Below are 18,892 nucleotides of genomic sequence, written 5' to 3' on the forward strand. Positions count from 1 at the left end.
TGCCAGTAAATGTGAGGGTTTTTCATTTTTATCCACTCCTGCTATGTTTCTGGAAACTTCTAAATATTTTAATTTCCAAATAATTTACAAACTAGTGAAATCCAGCCTCTTTCCCACAAGGAGTGCACATTACTCAGGGACGGGTCAGAGTTACACAACCTCCTGTCAGTCACTTTTCTTTGTGTAATCACAATAGAGAAGATCTCGTGGTGGCAAAGGCAGAAAGGTAAAATCAAACTAAAACCCATCCACCACAGCTGGTGTAAGTGATTTACTGCAGGGCAAGAGGAAAAGAAGTGGGGAGTTTCAAAGGGCGGCAAGCTGAACGAGCAAAGTGTGTTGTTTTTCCCAAATACATATTGTAAGCACAATATGTTCTAATGTGGCTTTATTTTGAAATTTCATTTTAGTAGTTAGTAAAAGGCCTCAGTTGTAAGGTATTGATGAAGGCTGTTAGGTGCAACTTAGTAGCGTCAGCTGTGCTATAAACCGTTGTGTTCCTTCTGTGAGTTGTCTAAGTGCACTTTTTCCCTTTTCTGGAGACAAATACCCTAAAACGTTAATAAAACCAGCTGCTGAGGCGTTACTAATGAAGTAACCCTCTCTTGGCACTCCGGGAGGGCACCGTGCACCACCTCCGAGTGCTGCTTTTCCCGCTCCGTGTAGCCGGGAAACCCACCGGGGCTCACCCCCGGCGTTACTGGCCGTTACTGGCCGTTACTGGCCGTTACTGGCCGTTACTGGCCGTTACTGGCCGTTACTGGCCGTTACTGGCCGTTACTGGCCGTTACTGGCCGTTACTGGCCGTTACTGGCCGTTACTGGCCGTTACTGGCCGTTACTGGCCGTTACTGGCCGTTACTGGCCGTTACTGGCCGTTAGCGCCCGTCGGCCGCCTTGTGCGTCACGGCCGCTTCGGCGCAGGGCGCGGGGCTCGGCCCGTTGCCGGGACGACGGGGGGCCTCCCCCCTCCGCCTCTTCCGGCCTCGCATGGCGCCTCTCTTCCGGCGCGGGGAGGACTATGGTGAGCAGCCCCGGACGGGGGGCGGCGGGCGGCGGGGCGCTGCCGGGCGCGGCGGGGGGCTCGCCCCGGGGGCGCGGAGGGGCTGGGAGCGGCCCGCAGGGGGCCGCAGCCCCCGCTGCAGGGCCCTGCCCTGCCCGCCCGCCCGCGGTGACGTGGCTGCTGGGGGCTGCCCCGCCGGGCCGGGGGGGGTCGGGGGCTGTGGGGGGGCTCCGCGGGCCGCCCCCTGCCCGCTCTGTGCTCCGGGGCCGGGGTTCCCCTGCGTGGCCCTGGGGAGGGGAGCAGGGAGCTGGGAGCCGGCCCTGGGGCCCAGGGGGCGCCGAGCTTGGGGTCTGTGGCGCTGCTTTTTTAACTCGCGACACCAGAAGGTGTGCGTTTGTCTGCACGTGTCAACATCAGCATGAAATTAAATTTCCACCTGAATAAGAGAGGGCACCTCTTTACTGTGAGGGTGGCAGGGCACTGGCACAGGCTGCCCACAGAGGTTGTGGGGTCTCCTTCTGTGGAGATATCCAAAACCCGCCTGGGTGCCATCCTGCGCGGCGTGCTCCGGGTGACCCTGCTTGCAGGGGGTTGGAGCAGGTGATCTCCAGAGGTCCCTGCCACCCCTGCCCGCTGTGTGCAATGCAGCTGCCTTGGCAGGCGTGGGTGTGAGGTGACTGGGCCTGTTCAGGTGGCCAGCCTGTTGGTACCTCTTTGGGTCTTGAAGTCCAGTCTGTGTTGAAGGGAAGCTTGATTCTAAGCCATTCATCATTCTGTCATCACATGTAAAATGTAAAAAAAAAAAAAAAAAAAAAAAATATTCAAGAAGTATTGTTGAATTTAATGTTTGGAGGCTATGTCTAGTTAATTACGTCAAAGTATCACAATAGGGTTTCTTTTACAGAAGTGGTTCATAAATGAAGGTTCCTCTTTTGGTACTTTACAGTATGGTTTAAGTAAAATATTTCATTAAAGTAAATTTTTTTTTTAAGGGGACAATACATCTGTTCCGCAAATCACAGAGATCGTTGGTCGGAAAGTTAACACATGAATTTAGGCTGGTTGCAGCAGATAGAAGGGTAAGTATTTTTTTTTTTTAAAGAATAATAAAAACTGTAGCTGTGATAAGTTAAAATACATTATTAATTTAAGCGTAGTTCAATGTACGTGTAAGTTCTGTTATTTTTGGAAAATTGACCTCAAGTTTCATATGTACCATTGGGACTTACTTTTGCAAGAACAAGGCACTGGAAGTAACGTGCCTTTCTGCTGGACAAACAACCTTGAAATTACCTTTATGGGGTTTCATGTGTGTTTTTTGTGGCATTATATTCCTTGCAGTGAATTTGCAAGTGAAGTATTGTCTTACTATTAGCCTTAATACATCGTGTAGTTTCTTTGAAGTTGGATTACTGTGGGTTGTCCCTCTTAATTAATTTCCCACAGAATTGTACTTATGTTTGATGTGTTCAGTAGAGCTGCAAGCTGAAGATGCACAGATGTTTTTGGGTTCTAAATTCAAGCATAAAGAATGGAACCCACTTCAGTCTCTTGGCTGTTTCTTCAGGACTAAGGGCGGGAAATAGAAAGCTGTATAATTCTGTCTTCAAAAGTCATATGGTGTGTGTGATAAGAAAATGCAAATATTCTATAGGTGTGATTTTTCAGACCAAAAAGATATTATAAGCCTAACACATAATGATGTTTAAAAATGAGTTTCGGGACAATCTGTAAAATAAAAACAGAATATGGGATTGTTGCCCTAAATGAGTTGCACATTTCTGGAAGGGAGGGATGGAGGGAGAAGACTGCTTGCATGATGAAATACTACAATGCTATTTTTTAAAACAAAATAGATTAAATTTTTGTCTTGTACGTTTTGGAAGATGTAAATATGTTTTTATTCTCATCAACAGTCCTGGAAGATCTTGCTGTTTGGTGCTATAAATTTAGTATGTATTGGCTTCCTGCTCATGTGGTGCAGCTCTACAAACAGCATAGGTAGGTGGCTCTCTTGCACTGAAGCTGTGAACAGCTACCACGTTTCTTCACTCATGAAGTTCCAGTGTGCTAAAAAATGCTGCACATAGTGGAGTTAGGTGACTGCACAGCCAGGTTTGGACAGGCCTCCTTTTGATGTCCCACGGTCAGTTGAGAAGCATTTCTTGCAGACAAGTGTAAGTGGTTGAAATGTCTTCCAAGTGTGCGAGGTTTTCCAGACCTGCTCATATTTATTTTTTTTTTCGATGTGGTACCCTCTTTAAGATTGCAGGGAGTAGACTTCTAAACTACTTTTCAAACCTGTTCCTTATATAAGTAGTACTAGTGGCACAGAGAGATCCTCACTTGCAGTTGAATGAAGGCATTTGTAGTGTGGCTAAAGTCTTCTTCAATTTCAGGAGCATCTCTTTTTAATATTTTCTATTATGTCCTACTTTTGTAGAGGGGCTACAAGATGCTCCCTATCATCAGTACTGAAAGTAGAATGTCCGATATTTTTACTTTGCGACATAGGATGGAAAACAAAGCAAGTAGAAATGCTGTTGAACCTACTTTTTCCTGCAATAATACGCATAAGAGATTTGCTTTGGGGAGGGTGTGTTACTAGAAGGTCTCCTGACTTTTCTGAACTTAAATTATTCGTCACAACTTTATTCTTGGTAGCTGAATACCTTATATAGCTGGGCATTGTTACGTGCTTTATTAGAAGTAAGATTGCCATAATCAACCTGTTGATGAAGTGAAATGCATTGTGTGTTTAGAACATTCATATTACATACACATACATAAGACAGACTTGAAGTATCAACGGAGATGATTTGTTTATCTGGAAAATGGCATAGAGATGCAGTAGAGGGACTTAACAGAAGAATATAAGTGATTGAAAAATTGTATTAAGCTTTAATACTTACTTTTTTTTTTTTTTTTTTTTTTTTTACAGCTTTAACTGCTTACACATATTTGACAATCTTTGATCTTTTCAGGTGAGTTTTTTTTCCCATTTAGTCTTACAGTTCATTTGTGCCTGTCTTTGTGTATTTCTATACATACAAAATTTATTTACAAACCCATTCTATTTAGAATCATCAGTGATGAAACACTAGCTGGTTTAAATGTATGTTATGTGAGTATAAAACTGTACATCACAATAAGCAGATGATGATAAACACCATAACTGTATGGGCAGTGATTAGTAACTAATCCATTCGGTTGTGGATTTCTACATGCACATGCCTAATGACATGAAACGGAACCTAGCATCAAGCTATCATCTCGTGCTTCACTCAGAACATCTCCCAAGTGCCACAGTCATTGCTTCTGAAGTATCCCTTGGTCTTTACCTCAGGAAGCAAAGAGTATATAATGCTATTTCTATTCCAGAATATGTCAAGAGATAGATCCCACGTTCTTCCAATAAGATTGTTAAAATAGAATCTCAGCTGCAGTCTGTTTAGACCAGGTTCTACAGACTAATACTGTAATTTTCCTACCTGCTATTGAATGATACCTATAGCATTTTTTTCTGTTCCCTAACAAAATGTTAAAGCTATTTTAAGCGTGAAAATTCTGGACACTTCTGATAATATTGGTAATAAGACATTAAATACATTCAGTTCTCATCCGATGCTGGCTGGTAGCAGTGACTGGGAAATAAACTGTGAAAAACGCAGTCATTTTTTTAATGATTAAACCATGTTATTTTCCTTGCCAACTTACAGAAAAATATGGATCAGCTATCCACAGAGACTGTTTTTCACGCTAAATGCCATACTATATCTGACTGATTTCGAAATAGTGAAACATTTGGCATTGTACTTCATATTTGTATAGAATACTATTTTTTAATTTTAGGAGAAGATGGTATAGCCCTAGCACTATGATGTATTAGGTTAATAGGGAATAGACTAGAAGATTAACAGTAAACTCTGTCAGTAGTTTTAACTTGCTGTAAGGGTGAGCGATGCTCAGTAATTCTGTTGCAAAAACAGATTTTGTGTTCTTTCATTTTTGTCATCTTACCGGAAATTTATGACAATGTTACTGAGTATATGACTACTATTTTGTATACAAGCAGTAGTATTTCCTCTGCTTTCGCTTGTACTCCAAGCAGCTGTGGTTCAGATTGTGAGGGTGTGATTATTCAGCAGCTGTGGGGATGGCTCCTTGTTTCCGTCTGATTTAACGTCATCGTTAATTAAAAAAGGGCTTCATAAAGTCACAGACAGCACTGATTCCATGAGTATCAATTAAAAAAAACTGTCTGAAGGGGTCAATAGTGGAAAAATAGGCAGAGGAAATAAGACTCACGCTTGAAGAATTCAGTCTAGTACCATTGGGATAAAAATAATGTGAATTTCAGACATTCAGCGTGAGAGAAAAACTTGGAAAGAAAAAAGCAAGAGACCTGTAGCTGTCTGAGAATGGCCATTTACATGAGAGCTGTGTGGAGATGAGTGTAGCCAAAAAAGTAAATCTGTTCTGGCAACACATATAGATATGTTATACTGTGGAAATGAAAGGCCGTGCTTTGCATAGCCCAAGACTTACTCTTGGGCTATGCAAAGATATATCTAAATGAATTCATAATATATCCTTATAGGAAGGGTTTAATGGAAAGTTTTCTGCTCTTTTTGAGTAAGTGACACAAATATGACACTCCTGTCATCTTGCTTAGTGCGTTCCTTCTCATTTTAATGGCCTTTCTCGGGTTACGTATTTCTAGGCAAGTTCATAAACTGTAAGTAAGTGTTTACTGGGTGTTTGCTTTGTTAATTTCATAGGCTTTTGCTTTGTACTCTTCATTAACACATGTGATACCAGACAATATGAAACGGATTGTCTCATACCACCTTTCTGTGTTAGTCAGATTCAGTCCTGGCCTCCTGTTCTCCAGTTTCTTTTTAGGAATTCATGGAGCGCATGCAAAATAAACATTGGTTGTGCTGTTGTGTTTCAGGATTTCAATGGCCTGCATTGCGTTTGAGGTTATGGTAAAGTTGAGTTAGGCTGAGTGATGTTCTGTGTGGAAGAAGGTTGGTGGTAGCCTTTGGAAGTAAAGCATGCCATTAATTACGGCGTTGGTCCATCTCCTGATATCACAGAATCACAGAATTGAAGGGGCTGGACAGGACCTCGAAAGATCATCGGGTCCAACCCTCCTGCCAAAGCAGGTTCCTTAGAGCAGGCTGCCCAGGTAGGCAACCAGACGGACCTTAAATATCTCCAGAGAAGGAGACTCCACACCCTCCCTGGGCAGCCTGTTCCAGTGCTCTGTCACCCTCACCGTGAAGAAGTTCTTTCGCGTGTTGATGCGGAACTGCCTGTGCTCTATCTGTGCTCTATTACTCCTTGTCCTGTCAAGAATTAGACTGACTTACCATTTAGCTAAATTATTTGCTGCCTATTTTATGGGGACAGCTGAGATGTCATTGCAATCCAAGTTTCATTTCGAAACCTCACCACCTCTGGATTAATTGGAACCCACATTGTGATAGTGATGAACGGGTTGAGTTCATTGTAAGATGAACTTAAGATTTGTTTATTCATTTCTGGTGGCTGAAGTGTATGTTTGTACTAATTTATAGTAGCAAACTATAAACTAAAATACAAACAATTTTATAATTTGTAAAGGTAACCGTCGTTTATCATGGTGTAATTCTCCTTTTTTTTTTTTTTTTTTTTTTTTCCAGTTTGATAACATGTCTAATAAGCTATTGGGTAATGATGAAGAAGCCCAGTCCAGCCTATTCATTTGGGTAAGTACTAATAACAAGATTCAGTATTAGATAATACAGCATTTGATTCCTTGTTGGTCTTCCTTGCCTGTATTCTTTAACAGCCATGACAAACAAAGTGTATGTAATGAGCATGAATATTAGAGACCCAAGATTGGTTGTGTAAAAAAGAGTTGCAGAACAGTAAGAGAAAAGGGCAGGAACAGCAAAAAGAATTAAGAAATCCATAATTTTAAGCTGAAAATTATGGTCTTTTGTCAGAACAAAGACTTGTTTTTGATAATTGGAATGTTGTTTTAAATGAAACTGAAAATTGTGCCTACTCCATGACCTTTCAGTTTCTCCTCATCTATCTCCATTTGAAAGAATTAGAAATAGCAGGTCTGTTCCACTTGTTCTTGCACAGACCAGGATGCATGTGATGAATTGTTGAGCTTTCACTGTTTCTAAACTTAATTCTTAAATTTCAGGTTTGAGAGGTTTGAAGTTCTAGCTGTATTTGCTTCTACGGTTCTAGCACAACTTGGTGCTCTTTTTATACTGAAAGAAAGGTAGGGATCTGTACTTTTTTCTTTGCATTTTTTTTTCTTGTATGAGTAGAAAGTTTGTGTTGAGCAAAAGCAAATGCGTTCCACAAATGCTATCTGTACTGATACAGTGTAGAAAAAAATCTGTTTTTTTTAAATCCTGCTGAACCCTACTGCTAATTTATATTGATTACACTACATGGAGACCTTAAATAAAATAATAGGATCTGGTAAATGTAATTAAACAACTTTCAGGGAAAAGACTCCATATTCTTAGGAATTATCTTCTTAACACTGTTAGGGACTTGATTAACTCCTGACTTTTTAAGTTAACCAATAAAGAAAAGTGTTGTTTCCCTTCTCTTATATCATGAAGTAAAGTAATTTCATAATGTATTAAGGATCCAAATGTTTAAAGTATCAGCTTCAATAGTTCTCAACATTGTGTAAAGCATTAATTTAACATATAAATTGTTCCAAATGTAGATGGTATTTCACCTTAAAAACTACTTAATTCTTTAAAAATGAATTTTTCTTTTGTTGACATCTGGAATTTAAAACTGAGGGAGTTTACCTTCCCTTCTCCTCTTCATATTTTCTTTATAAATGGATATGTTAACAACTTAGCAGCATTACAATATAGGTAGATCTGTTGCACCACTGGAATGAATTTTGATAATGAGCCTCCAGGCTTTCTAGCATCAGTTTTTGCGAATTCCCAAAACTTATGCTAGGTTTTCCTTTGTTAAAGCAGCAGGTTATTTTGTATTTTACTGGTGCATTAAAAAAAAACCACATTGTATCTCCACTACAGAATCCAACATCTGTTTTATTTAGCTTTGCTTAGTGAGCAGCTCCAAGTCAGGGATTTCAAACTGTGTTTGTTTTGCTTACCAGCACTAGTGGCAGTAGCAGTATTTTCTGGCATGTTCATTTACAAGCATCCTTTTACTAGCACCGATGTGGCACGTATGGAAATGGTTGGAAAATCTAGATTATATACTCCTTTATTATAGCAACAGGTTAAACTAGTGTGCTTAATGAGTAATTAATTTTTTCTGATGCTGTATCCACCATTTTTATTGATGAATGGCAGATAATTAGCCATTTCAGAATACAAAAAGTATCCTTCAGGTGTCAAGGTTTTATTGCATGAATGTAACTTGAATTTTCAATTGTTTTTGTAGTGCAGAGCGGTTTCTGGAACAGCCTGAGATACACACGTAAGAAATTTCTGACATGTACAATGATAGGCTTTTCAGTGTCCCTTTGTATATCTAATTCTTAATCTAGCATATATTAATTTTAACAAGTTCGTTCAGCACCAAATTGGTTTTGGTACCTTGCTATTTGTTTTGAATGATGCGCAAGCTATATTGGAAACAGTTTCTTTTAAGGTACAATTTAAATGTAATCCATATCTCTTCATAAATAATAATTTAGCTATGTGGTGCTCGTTTTGATAATTTAATTATTCCTATGTTTGTAATGTGGTTTCTTGAGGACATTAGGCATTTGTTATTAGTTTTTTTCTCCCTATAATTGGATAACATTTTGAAGATAGTAAATTAATGTTTTTTTTTTGTTTGTTTGTTTGATTTTAACATTTGGAGGTTTAGCAGAGAAGAGAAAGCCAAGTTACTGCTCACATTGTAGGAAAAACTGTGTGAGCTCAGCAGTTACTTTTTAACATAGAGTACAGTCTGGCTGACTGCCCTCTGAGCACATTCGTAGTTTGGAAAGAGTTGTAGCCTCTGCTGCCTCTTGCTAACTCACAAATTAGGAGGCCTAGTATGTTGGGGGAAGGATACCGGGATCATACCGGGAACTGGATGTATTGCAAAGGTGATTACAACTGCAAAGAACGTGTGGAAAGGAGGAGAAGGTGTTGACGTATGGTGAAGTTGTAATTCTCCTAGGAAATGGTGGGGACATAAGGCATAGTTCTGTAGGAAACAAGGCTGAGGAGACAGTGTATTTGTATCTTCAAAGGACAAATGTGTGTGCATACCTGCATATATTTGTATATCTGTGTTTGTACACAGATATATGCAATTAGGTAAGAACAGTTACTCAACACTATGAATATTGTGTTCAGCTTAATGTGATAACATGAGTATGATGTATGGTGTTTGGCGATCTCATATATCCCCCTAAAATGCTAATATGCTGCCAGTTATTAGACCTTGTGCTAATTTATCTTACTCTTATTTTCATGCTCAGTGAGAGATACCAAGCAAAGTATTTTGATATTGTTACTATTAATTACAGTTCGATTTCATGTATTGTAATGGTAATGTGAAATTAAGATGCATCTTTTTTTTTTCTTTTCCTCCCTAGGGGGCGACTGCTGGTTGGTACTTTCGTGGCTCTCTTTTTCAACTTATTTACAATGCTTTCCATTAGGAATAAGCCTTTTGCTTATGTCTCTGAAGGTATGTGATAAATTGATCTGTACTGAGAATTATGAAAAAGTTTTAATATTCTTATTTTATCAATGTGTAACTAGTCAGATAACTATCTTAACTAGCAGTTATAAATTATTATAATCTCCATAGATATAACTTAATGCAGTTTTGAATTGCTTTCCAAAGTTCATCACTGGTTTGCTTACGTGACTCAGTATTTAGTTATTACTGGTAAACTGAGTGATAAATTCTGCAGTATCCTTAAATTTCTGTCCTCTAAATTCAACCAGTGAAGGTCATCTTTTAGATTTCAGGTGTTAATTTAAGAACATTTTATTGATTTATTAGTGGATTAAAAATAAATGAATGTAGTAATTCATCTTAATGGCCCTTTTACCTGGAACTTTTTCACTGTGAAGTAGACTTGTGATCATTCTCACTAGCTGTTGGGGGACTGTTGAGCATTGTGAAAACTAGTAAATTGTGAGAGGTCCTCTTTTTTCCATCGTGTTCCATGTATTTTGTGTGCATAATGCTTCATTTCAGTGAATATAGTTCAGATTAAGTTGTAAATATAATTACTGTATATGTATTATACTTTATCTAATATAAAGATAATAAAAAATATAAACTGCAATTACATTTGTATTTAATCAGGTTAGGTTATTATATGAAACAGGCATTTTATGTGCTGCCTAGAGAAGTCAGACTTTGCTTTTTCTCAGGCAACAGTGAATCTGTTGAGATAAATCTATTCATTCATGGTGTCATAAGTCCTTCCCTTAAAATAAAACTTAATTTTGAAATGGATTGCTTTACTTGTAGTCATTTTATTAACTTTCCCTTGCAGCTGCCAGCACAAGTTGGCTTCAGGAGCATGTTGCAGATCTTAGTAGAAGGTAATTCTCTGTAATGTTTTTCAGAATTGTTAGCTTCTGGAAGGCAATGTTGTTTTTAATTGTGTACAACAGCAATTTTAAACACATACTGAGACACGAACTGTTGTATTTTGGAGTTTTTAAAATACCTTTAATATTGTAGATCTAGTGTATGGACTCTAGTCCAAACATCGTCTCTCACGTTTCTCAGGTGTGTCAACTTAGTAGAAATACATCTTTCTACATAACCTTTCTTTTGAATCCATTCAGCACATTGTACGTAATTCTTGAATGAGGTGTCAGAAACTAGCTTTGTTTGGTACAGACTCGAACTGCATTCTCAACAACTGTTACCTGTCTGATCAATGTATCTTAGAGTAATTTATTTTTAATTACTCGGTGGGGTGGGTGAGCAGTTGGGATGATTGCAGCTTGAATGTGCCATGTGAGATAGGTTTCTTGCTGAAGCATAGCTATGGAAGTTCCTCACCTGTCTATCAGGAAAGTGGAGGGTCTGTGTCTTCCAGGCACTGACTCAGTGTTTCTCATTCATTGCCTGTTAACTCTCAGGCTGTCCTGTTATCTGAATGCAAGATAACACCATTTGCAAAATATTTTTGTCAGATAACAGAAGTGTTTACTTCTAGTCAACTTTTGAGTATTGATGCTGCCAGTATCAAAATAAGAATGTCAAGCCATATTGTATAATGTTAAGTGTAAGCAGAATTAGAAGGGCTTTTAGGGTCCTCAGAGCCATAATTTGCTGTGGCTGCAGGGTGTACTTAATGTCCAATTCTGAAGTAAAGTGTGTAACTCTTATGGGTTTTGAAGTACTGACGAATGACTAGCTGACCACTGCTTGCTTGCTTTTTTTTTGTTGTTGTTGTTTTTACAGTATTTGTGGAATCATCCCAGGATTGAGCAGCATCTTTCTACCACGAATGAACCCTTTTGTCTTGATTGATATCGCTGGAGCTTTAGCTCTTTGCATTACATATATGCTCATCGAAATCAAGTATGTATAGTTGTTTGATGAGTTCCTTTTATGTCCTCTTCATGAGAAACTGCATTTTATTTTATTTTATTTTTTACCTGAAAGGAATGATCTCATCAAAAGCTGTATTGTGTATGTTTGCGAATGCAACTGCATGAATATATTTGGTGTTTTTCAAAGATCTGTAGTTCAGATAAAGGTTAGCATACATAATGTTAATGAATTAAAAAAAAAAAAAAAAAAGAAAGAAAGAAAAATTCCTTATGCCTTTCAATACCCTAAGTACCTGTTTTTCTGTATTGTTTTTCTTTTTCTCTAGCAATTACTATGCTGTAGACACAGCCTCAGCTATAGCAATTGCTTTGATGACTTTTGGTACCATGTATCCTATGAGTGTGTACAGTGGGAAAGTATTACTCCAGGTAAGGCAGTGTTGCAAAACAATATTTTTTTGTTTGTTTGTTTCATTTTTGTTAAATGTCCTTGTCTGTTCTAAGGATGTGTATGAGAGATATTCTAAGGAGAATATATGATAAAGGGCCAAAGGAAAGGCAGTAGAAGTAGGTATCATGAACTTACAAAAATGTTATTATGTAATGTCATTGGTCTTTAGGTAGAGGGGATTTAAAGGATCTCTTACTTAAACAGCACCAATTAATCTTTATTGTAACTTTTTTCTCTTTTTTATGTTTAAAGACAACTCCACCTCATGTGTTTGGCCAGTTAGATAAACTTCTTAGAGAGGTAAGTTGGTGTATAATACGTGACACAGCATGCACAGCCAATGTTAAATAAGCATTCAGAAATACAAAAAGATTTTGTGAGTGAGTAGTCCAAGAAAATCCAGTAGGAATTTACAATAATTTTTTTTCTGCATGTAGAAAATGTGGAGCTTATTAACTAAGATGAAGTGTCATACAGGTGTATGGAATGCATCTGTTAAAGCAGTGCAGGTTTTTGGTTGTGGGTTTTTTTTTTTGTTTTTTTTTTTTGTTTTCAGTTTAAGAAGATATTTACAAACATGATTTGGGGGGAAAAAAAAGAAGTGAAGAACACTTTCCATACAGCATGTGAAATTGAGAAAACGTTGCAGTTAGACAGCAAGAGTTACCTAAACTTGAGTTACTTAAATCCAATTTTGTGATGGATTTGGATGTTTACAGATAGCAAAAGTACAGTAGATAAACATTAGTGGCACCATGAACAGACTTGTTCCATTCTGCAGTCTGGAGGCTTTTATTTCATTACTGAGAATGCTGTTACTCATCTACATGAACAAGTATATCACTAAAACAATTTGAAACATCAGTTCTAACTATTTTAATATTCCTGTATATTTGTGGAAAATTAGGTTTCAACCTTGGATGGTGTCTTGGAAGTTAGAAATGAGCATTTCTGGACGTTAGGTTTTGGCAATTTGGTAAGTTATGTCTTTATCATCTTTTAAAAAAGTGTTGGTTACTACTTTTAGGTTTTTATTTAAATGAATTAAGATATTTATTTTTTATTTATAAAAGCAACAACAGAAAACAAAAAAACAAAACCCTAAATGATCCAGTCAGTACTTAGTGTTTCCCTGTGACTTATTGCAAAACTTCTCTTCCCCCACCTTATATTTTTTTAAAGCTTTATTATTGGTTCTTACTATTTCTGTGTATTGCAGCTCTGAATCATAGCATGTATTTTGCAACTTTAGAATTTCTCTTGTATTTTGGCAAGGAAGAAAACCCCGCACAATAGTAAAGACATTTTTCAAAACATGTGCTAGTGTAAATCCTCTCTGAAGGGAGAAGAAAACTGTAAACCTTCAGGTGCAAAAGGTCTGTGATAGAATCGTACTTTAAGCATTTCTGGGGAACAGGGAAAAAAAAAAAGCCAGCTATAGCAGTATGCTCAATTGAAAGAAATGGAGGCTTTTTTGTCATATGGAATGGTCACACGGAAGTTGGTCATTCCTGAGTTGATGCAAGTATGTTTTGACAGCCAGAAAATTGACTGTTAGATCTTTTTTTCTACTTACGAATTCTTTCAGTATGCTACTTTCTGGGGGATCTGGAAAAAGTAAAAGTGGAGGGACTCTTCTGTCACGCTAATGTGCAAATTGCCTTCAGTTTATTATTTTGTCACGCAAAATACTGCATTACAGCATTTCTGGATTGATCAGACCTTTGCGTTTGTGTTTACTCGTCAGCATCCAGACTGTAGTAGAAACTTCAGAGACTTGGATATGCTGTCAGCTGCCCAGTCGATATAAAAATGCTCTTTATGGCACAAGCTGTGAACCACATTCTTTATTTGATACAAAATGAAATAGGAAGCAAGGGGTTCGGTTTTGTGCCCTGTACTATTCTGCAGCAGTAGTTCAAGGTGAAGGAGATAGTGTTATTGAGAGGTAGGCAGGGGCAACCTACCCTACCATTTCCTAGCATTTTCATCAGGAGAAGCTCTTAGTCTGTTTTGTAAGGGGCAGTGCCTCTGTTCTTGCTAATGGTCCCAATTTGAGTGCATCTCCCATGCATGTTGTCTTCTGTCTGCTCCAGCAGCACAGTGATTATGCATTCTTCTGAATTTGGAATGTGGAGTTTGTCTGCATTTTGTTCTTCTTTTGGACGTTGTTTTAACCAGTTGTTTTCTTTTGTTTTCCTGCCATTGCATGTTGTATTTCATAGTTTGGTTTCAAGACTCTAACGTTTCATGAATGATGATCTTGACGTGTTCGTAAGAGGTTAACACACTAGCAAAGATCAAAATCTGCCCTGATTATGGAATTATTTAATATGCTTTCCAGTTTAGTCAGTGGTCTCCCCTGAGAAAGGTCTTTGCATGGTTCTCTGCAGGGTGACTTACCTCTTCTTGAATGAATGTGGAGAAGCTTCACTGAAGAGACAGTTAACAGCCAACTTATTTTTATCGTTTTCTAGGCTGGATCAGTACATGTCCGAATTCGGAGAGATGCAAATGAACAAATGGTACTTGCTCATGTCACTAACCGATTATACGCATTGGTCTCTACCTTGACTGTTCAGATTTTCAAAGATGACTGGATCAGACCTACCTTATCATCTGTGCCTATTGCAAACAATATGCTGAACCTTTCAGATCATCATATTATTTCAATGCCATCTTTGAAAGCTGCTGACAACTTGAACCCTATTACATCTACTCCAGCTAAGCCCAGCAGCCCACCACCAGAATTTTCTTTCAATACGCCAGGCAAAAATGTGAATCCAGTTATCCTTTTAAACACTCAGACGAGGCCCTATGGACTGGGCCTTAATCACGGATCCGCACCCTACAGCAGTGTACTCAATCAAGGATTTGGAATACCAGGAATGGGAGCACAGCAAGGATTCAGAACTGGTTTTACAAATGTCCCAAGCAGATATGGAACAAACACTCGTGGTCAACCTCGACCATAATAAACACCATTATTTATTGTACTTAAGGGTATTGACTTAATTCTTTTATTACCCAATTTTTATAAACATTTGGAATGTCAGAACATTCTAAATGGCTGGGAACAAGTGCATTGTTCATATTCATGAAATGGTTCAATTGCTTTTTTTTTTTTCCTTTGTGTCAGCAATAGCCTGTGTAATGCCACAAATGTTTTCCAGACTTACAATACTTTACAGGTAGCTTTTATAGTGTGTCTACTTTTATTCAGCTTTTAATTCACTTTCCTTTTTTTCCCGAGAAAGTATTAAGATATAGCACAGCTCTGTAAGAGAGTAAAATTGTGACCGGGTAATGTTTTTTCCGATGAGAACTGCTTATTGGATGTTGAATGGCTGAGAGAGTAAGAAATTGCAGAAATGCAATACTCAGTTTTTAAGGATGTTTTGATTGCTGTATTAAGTCTTCTTTTGGCAAAGTCACAATTACTTTTTCCAGGGCTGCAAAAATCCATCAATATTCAAATTGTGACCATTGTGAAGACAATCTGGTACTTCAGATTCTAATTAACTTTATGAGACAATGTTTTTACATTTTTTTTGTTGATGCCTTTATGGAAATTCCAATGGTTCAGCAACCATTTTCTAGTTGTAAGTATTCCATATCCATCTCTGATATTTCTTTTTGATCTAATTGCAAAATTACTTAGCAATATAGTGGGAAATAAAGGATTTCAAACTTAAGATTTTACAAGCACCTCTTTTTTACAATTAACCATACTAAAGATACAGAACAGATCTCTGTTTTGTTTCTGAAGCCAGTATTTCATTTTTCAGTATGGAAAGTATTCTTCAAATTGATTGTGACTTTGTATTTTTCCTCTTTGTATTTTTCCTGTAGTTTCAGGAGAAAAAAAATAATCTACTTATATGCCTGGTTTATATCCAGCGTACTGTCAGTGATCACTGACAGTTCTTACTGTCTGTGCTAGAGTGCTTAACCTTTCGGGCACCCTGTGAAGAAGACTCCCTGACTTGTCTCTGCCTTTGCGTTATTGTTCTGCCATGCATCCAGAAGGCCGTGTTTCTTCACAACCTTTCTCAAAGAGCTCTTAGCTCTGGTTGCTTTTTCTTCATTGCTCCAGTGGTAAGAGGGAAAGGCCTTTTAGAAATACTTTAATTAATGTCTTTTTTCTGTCCTCCCCTGCAATATGTATCTTTTAATTCCTTAGTCAGTACCTTCTCTGCACTTTCTTCTGCATCTCTTGGCTGTTCAGGAATGGGTTGCCCGTTCTTACTGTTTCACTTGCAACTCAGGGTGCTCTGTATTGGCTTCCACCGTGTTGATGTATATACGAAGTTAGTCTCTCCATTTGTCCAAGGTAGTTAGAGAGCTGCATTATCTCAGGGACTCCAAGTGTATTGATGTTACCTGAAGATAATGGGTTTAATAGAGAATTTTTTTTTCTCCTGTAAAAGTGAGATGAGAAGAAGCAGCCTTCATTTGAATTTTCAACATCTGTAGCCTCTTCATGTTGGCTGAGGATTTTTTTTTCTTTTTTCCCTTGTCTTCTGCCTGTGTTACTTGCTCTGACACGTGGGGAAGGTTGTCACTCTTGCAAGCAAATCAAGGTGACGTTCTGCATGATGGGATTGCTGGGATTTTGTAGGCTGAGGGTAGTGTCCAGTCTGCCACTGGTTACAGTACAAATAGGGGATCTAGTTCTGTACTTCATTGGCAGCAACAAGAATAGTTTCGCTGCTGTGTTAGAGTATGTAAGACCTGGAAAACTTCCATTGAAAAATGGCAGTGATCCGAGGTTACCGTTCGCCCAGTAACCACCTTTGTTTCATTGCTGTCTGTATGTGTAGCCTCTTGGATGTGCCATTGCTGCATGGAAATTCGCTGAAGTACAGAACATTTGAACAGTTTCTGTGAATCTCGTGGGTGCTGAACTAGGCTGCACTCTCTGCAACATCTGCAACACCTTAGAGCCAGCAGAATGTTTACAATTACTACTCTCATGTGGCCTCTGAGAATTGTTCCTTACTCCAGTTTCATAACCAAACACTTTCCCTTTTTGTGATATTTCGGATATATTGTATTATATTGATTGCATGCCTACTTGTTTTTAATAGAAAATTAAAGCTTCATTTTATTAAAAAAAAAAAAAATACAAAAAATGAAGCTGATCTGTGATTTAAAATGCGAAGGGAGAACGGAATTCCAGAATTCTGAGTGCAATATGATCACTTTTACAAAATTATTTTTGGAGTGATTGTTTACTATATATATATGTATCATATGTGCAGATGATAAAGGTTCTTTTAGAGATTAGAACAGCTCTTTAGCTGCTTTATTGTAATGAATATATTCAGAACATTTGTTAAATCAGCACAGAGTAAAATGTCTCCTTTTATATGAGGAAAATAAAATCAGTGTCATCCTTGAATGACGAGGAAAAAAGTGGTAATTTGTCTGCAAAATGTTGTGGTTATCTTTTTATGTATAGATACGGTTTAAATGGTGCTCTCAGGTGATACTTCAATCTCAATGAGCAGCTGTGTGAAATGAAGTGTTTGGTTGGGTCTGCTACCAATGTAGATTGGGTCCTTCAAAAAGCATATTTTGCCTTTGATTGTATTTTGCTGCTGGGTGGTCACAATCAAAATGTTTATTTGAAACATGGTGAATAAGAATTGCTAATTTATGCTGTCTTCGTTCCTGGTGATAGGAATGTTGTCCCAGCTAGAGGAGAAAGGACTGGTACTCGCTGTTACTTCTGCCTACCAGAGGATTCAGCACTGTTACTCCCTTAACCTGTTCCAACTGTGCTTGCGTAGGATCACTTCGCTTGTAGGTAAATGCATCGAGCGTTAGAGAATGAGGGCTGCACACTTACGTTTCTTGTGACAGACTGCATTGTCCTGATATAAAAGGAGCTAGAGTTGATACTACATGTAACTAATGTATGGTGGTTTTTTTTTCCAGCTTTACCTACTGAGTAATGGCTCTTGAGTTCATTCTGTTCTGTTCCCTTCCCCCAGGTAATACATGCACCTTTAGGACTGTGACAAGCCAGCGACAGCCTCTTAAGGGCTGGTGGATTGATATTTTTTTTCTATGACTTCTTTTTTTTTTTTTTTTTTTTTTTTTTACTTGAGATGTGACAAATCCTGCTGAATCCAACAGGGAAGATGACTTTTAACATAAAGCCCGTCTGAATTCTGAACTGATTATCTGTACTGTGCATGCCCAGATCCTGCAGATGCACTTAGTGATACACACTGTTGAAACTGAGAGATACCAGTCCTATTCTTGTCACTTATCTTTCCCGGATATTTTACCAAATATGTGGATTCCTTCCTACCTGCTTTTTCTGCTTTGGCTTAGTAGCAGTGAGAACCTGTCTTATATCATGTCTTTACTGATAAAGAACTTCAGGTTCTTGTGCATTTGGGGTCTTAGATTTCTAGTCACATGGGTACTGGGCTCATGTATGTTTTACATTCAGCGGTTGTAAATGCAGTTTAAATTTTTGAAATGAATGATCATTTAATTGCTAAGATGATGACCCTTCCCTCTTCTAAAAATTATAGCTATGTGTCTCTTTAAGGAAACCCTTCCTAGGGCTCAAATGTAGTTGAGAGGGCCCTCTTCGTGTCCAGAAAAAAAAAAAAGAAAAGGTAAAAGAAAAATGCCTTTTTTTTTTTTTTTTTTTTGAGAACAACCAAATATTACAGCAACCTGTATCTCCACTTTGAACTGAGTTAACAACTCAGGAGTACCGCATGCTCAGGCATTTAGAAGTTTCTGACAAAACTGGCATGCTGGACAATTGGTTTAAATTACATTTTTCAATTATGTTTTCAACTAACTCTATTGAGGTGAAAAATTTAGGCTTTCCCCAGTTAGGACAACCCTCTGATCCCATGTTTCATAGTGAGGCCTA

General features: G+C 38.2%; 1 protein-coding gene across 1 annotated transcript; it reads left to right on the forward strand.

Annotated features, from left to right (window-relative positions):
• Positions 1-976: 976 nt before the first annotated feature.
• SLC30A6 (solute carrier family 30 member 6) lies at positions 977-14,984 on the forward strand. The gene is made up of 14 exons (XM_084284702.1): positions 977-1,023; positions 1,995-2,081; positions 2,919-3,003; positions 3,944-3,986; positions 6,693-6,758; positions 7,208-7,288; positions 8,452-8,487; positions 9,605-9,699; positions 10,523-10,571; positions 11,446-11,565; positions 11,864-11,966; positions 12,241-12,288; positions 12,896-12,964; positions 14,466-14,984. The coding sequence occupies exons 1-14, from the start codon at positions 1,021-1,023 to the stop codon at positions 14,961-14,963; spliced, it is 1,383 nt and encodes a 460-aa protein (XP_084140828.1). The 5' UTR covers positions 977-1,020; the 3' UTR covers positions 14,964-14,984.
• The last annotated feature ends 3,908 nt before the right edge of the window (positions 14,985-18,892 follow it).

This window comes from Netta rufina (assembly GCF_964035555.1).
Source record: "Netta rufina genome assembly, chromosome: 3".
Classification (NCBI taxonomy): Eukaryota; Metazoa; Chordata; class Aves; order Anseriformes; family Anatidae; genus Netta; species Netta rufina.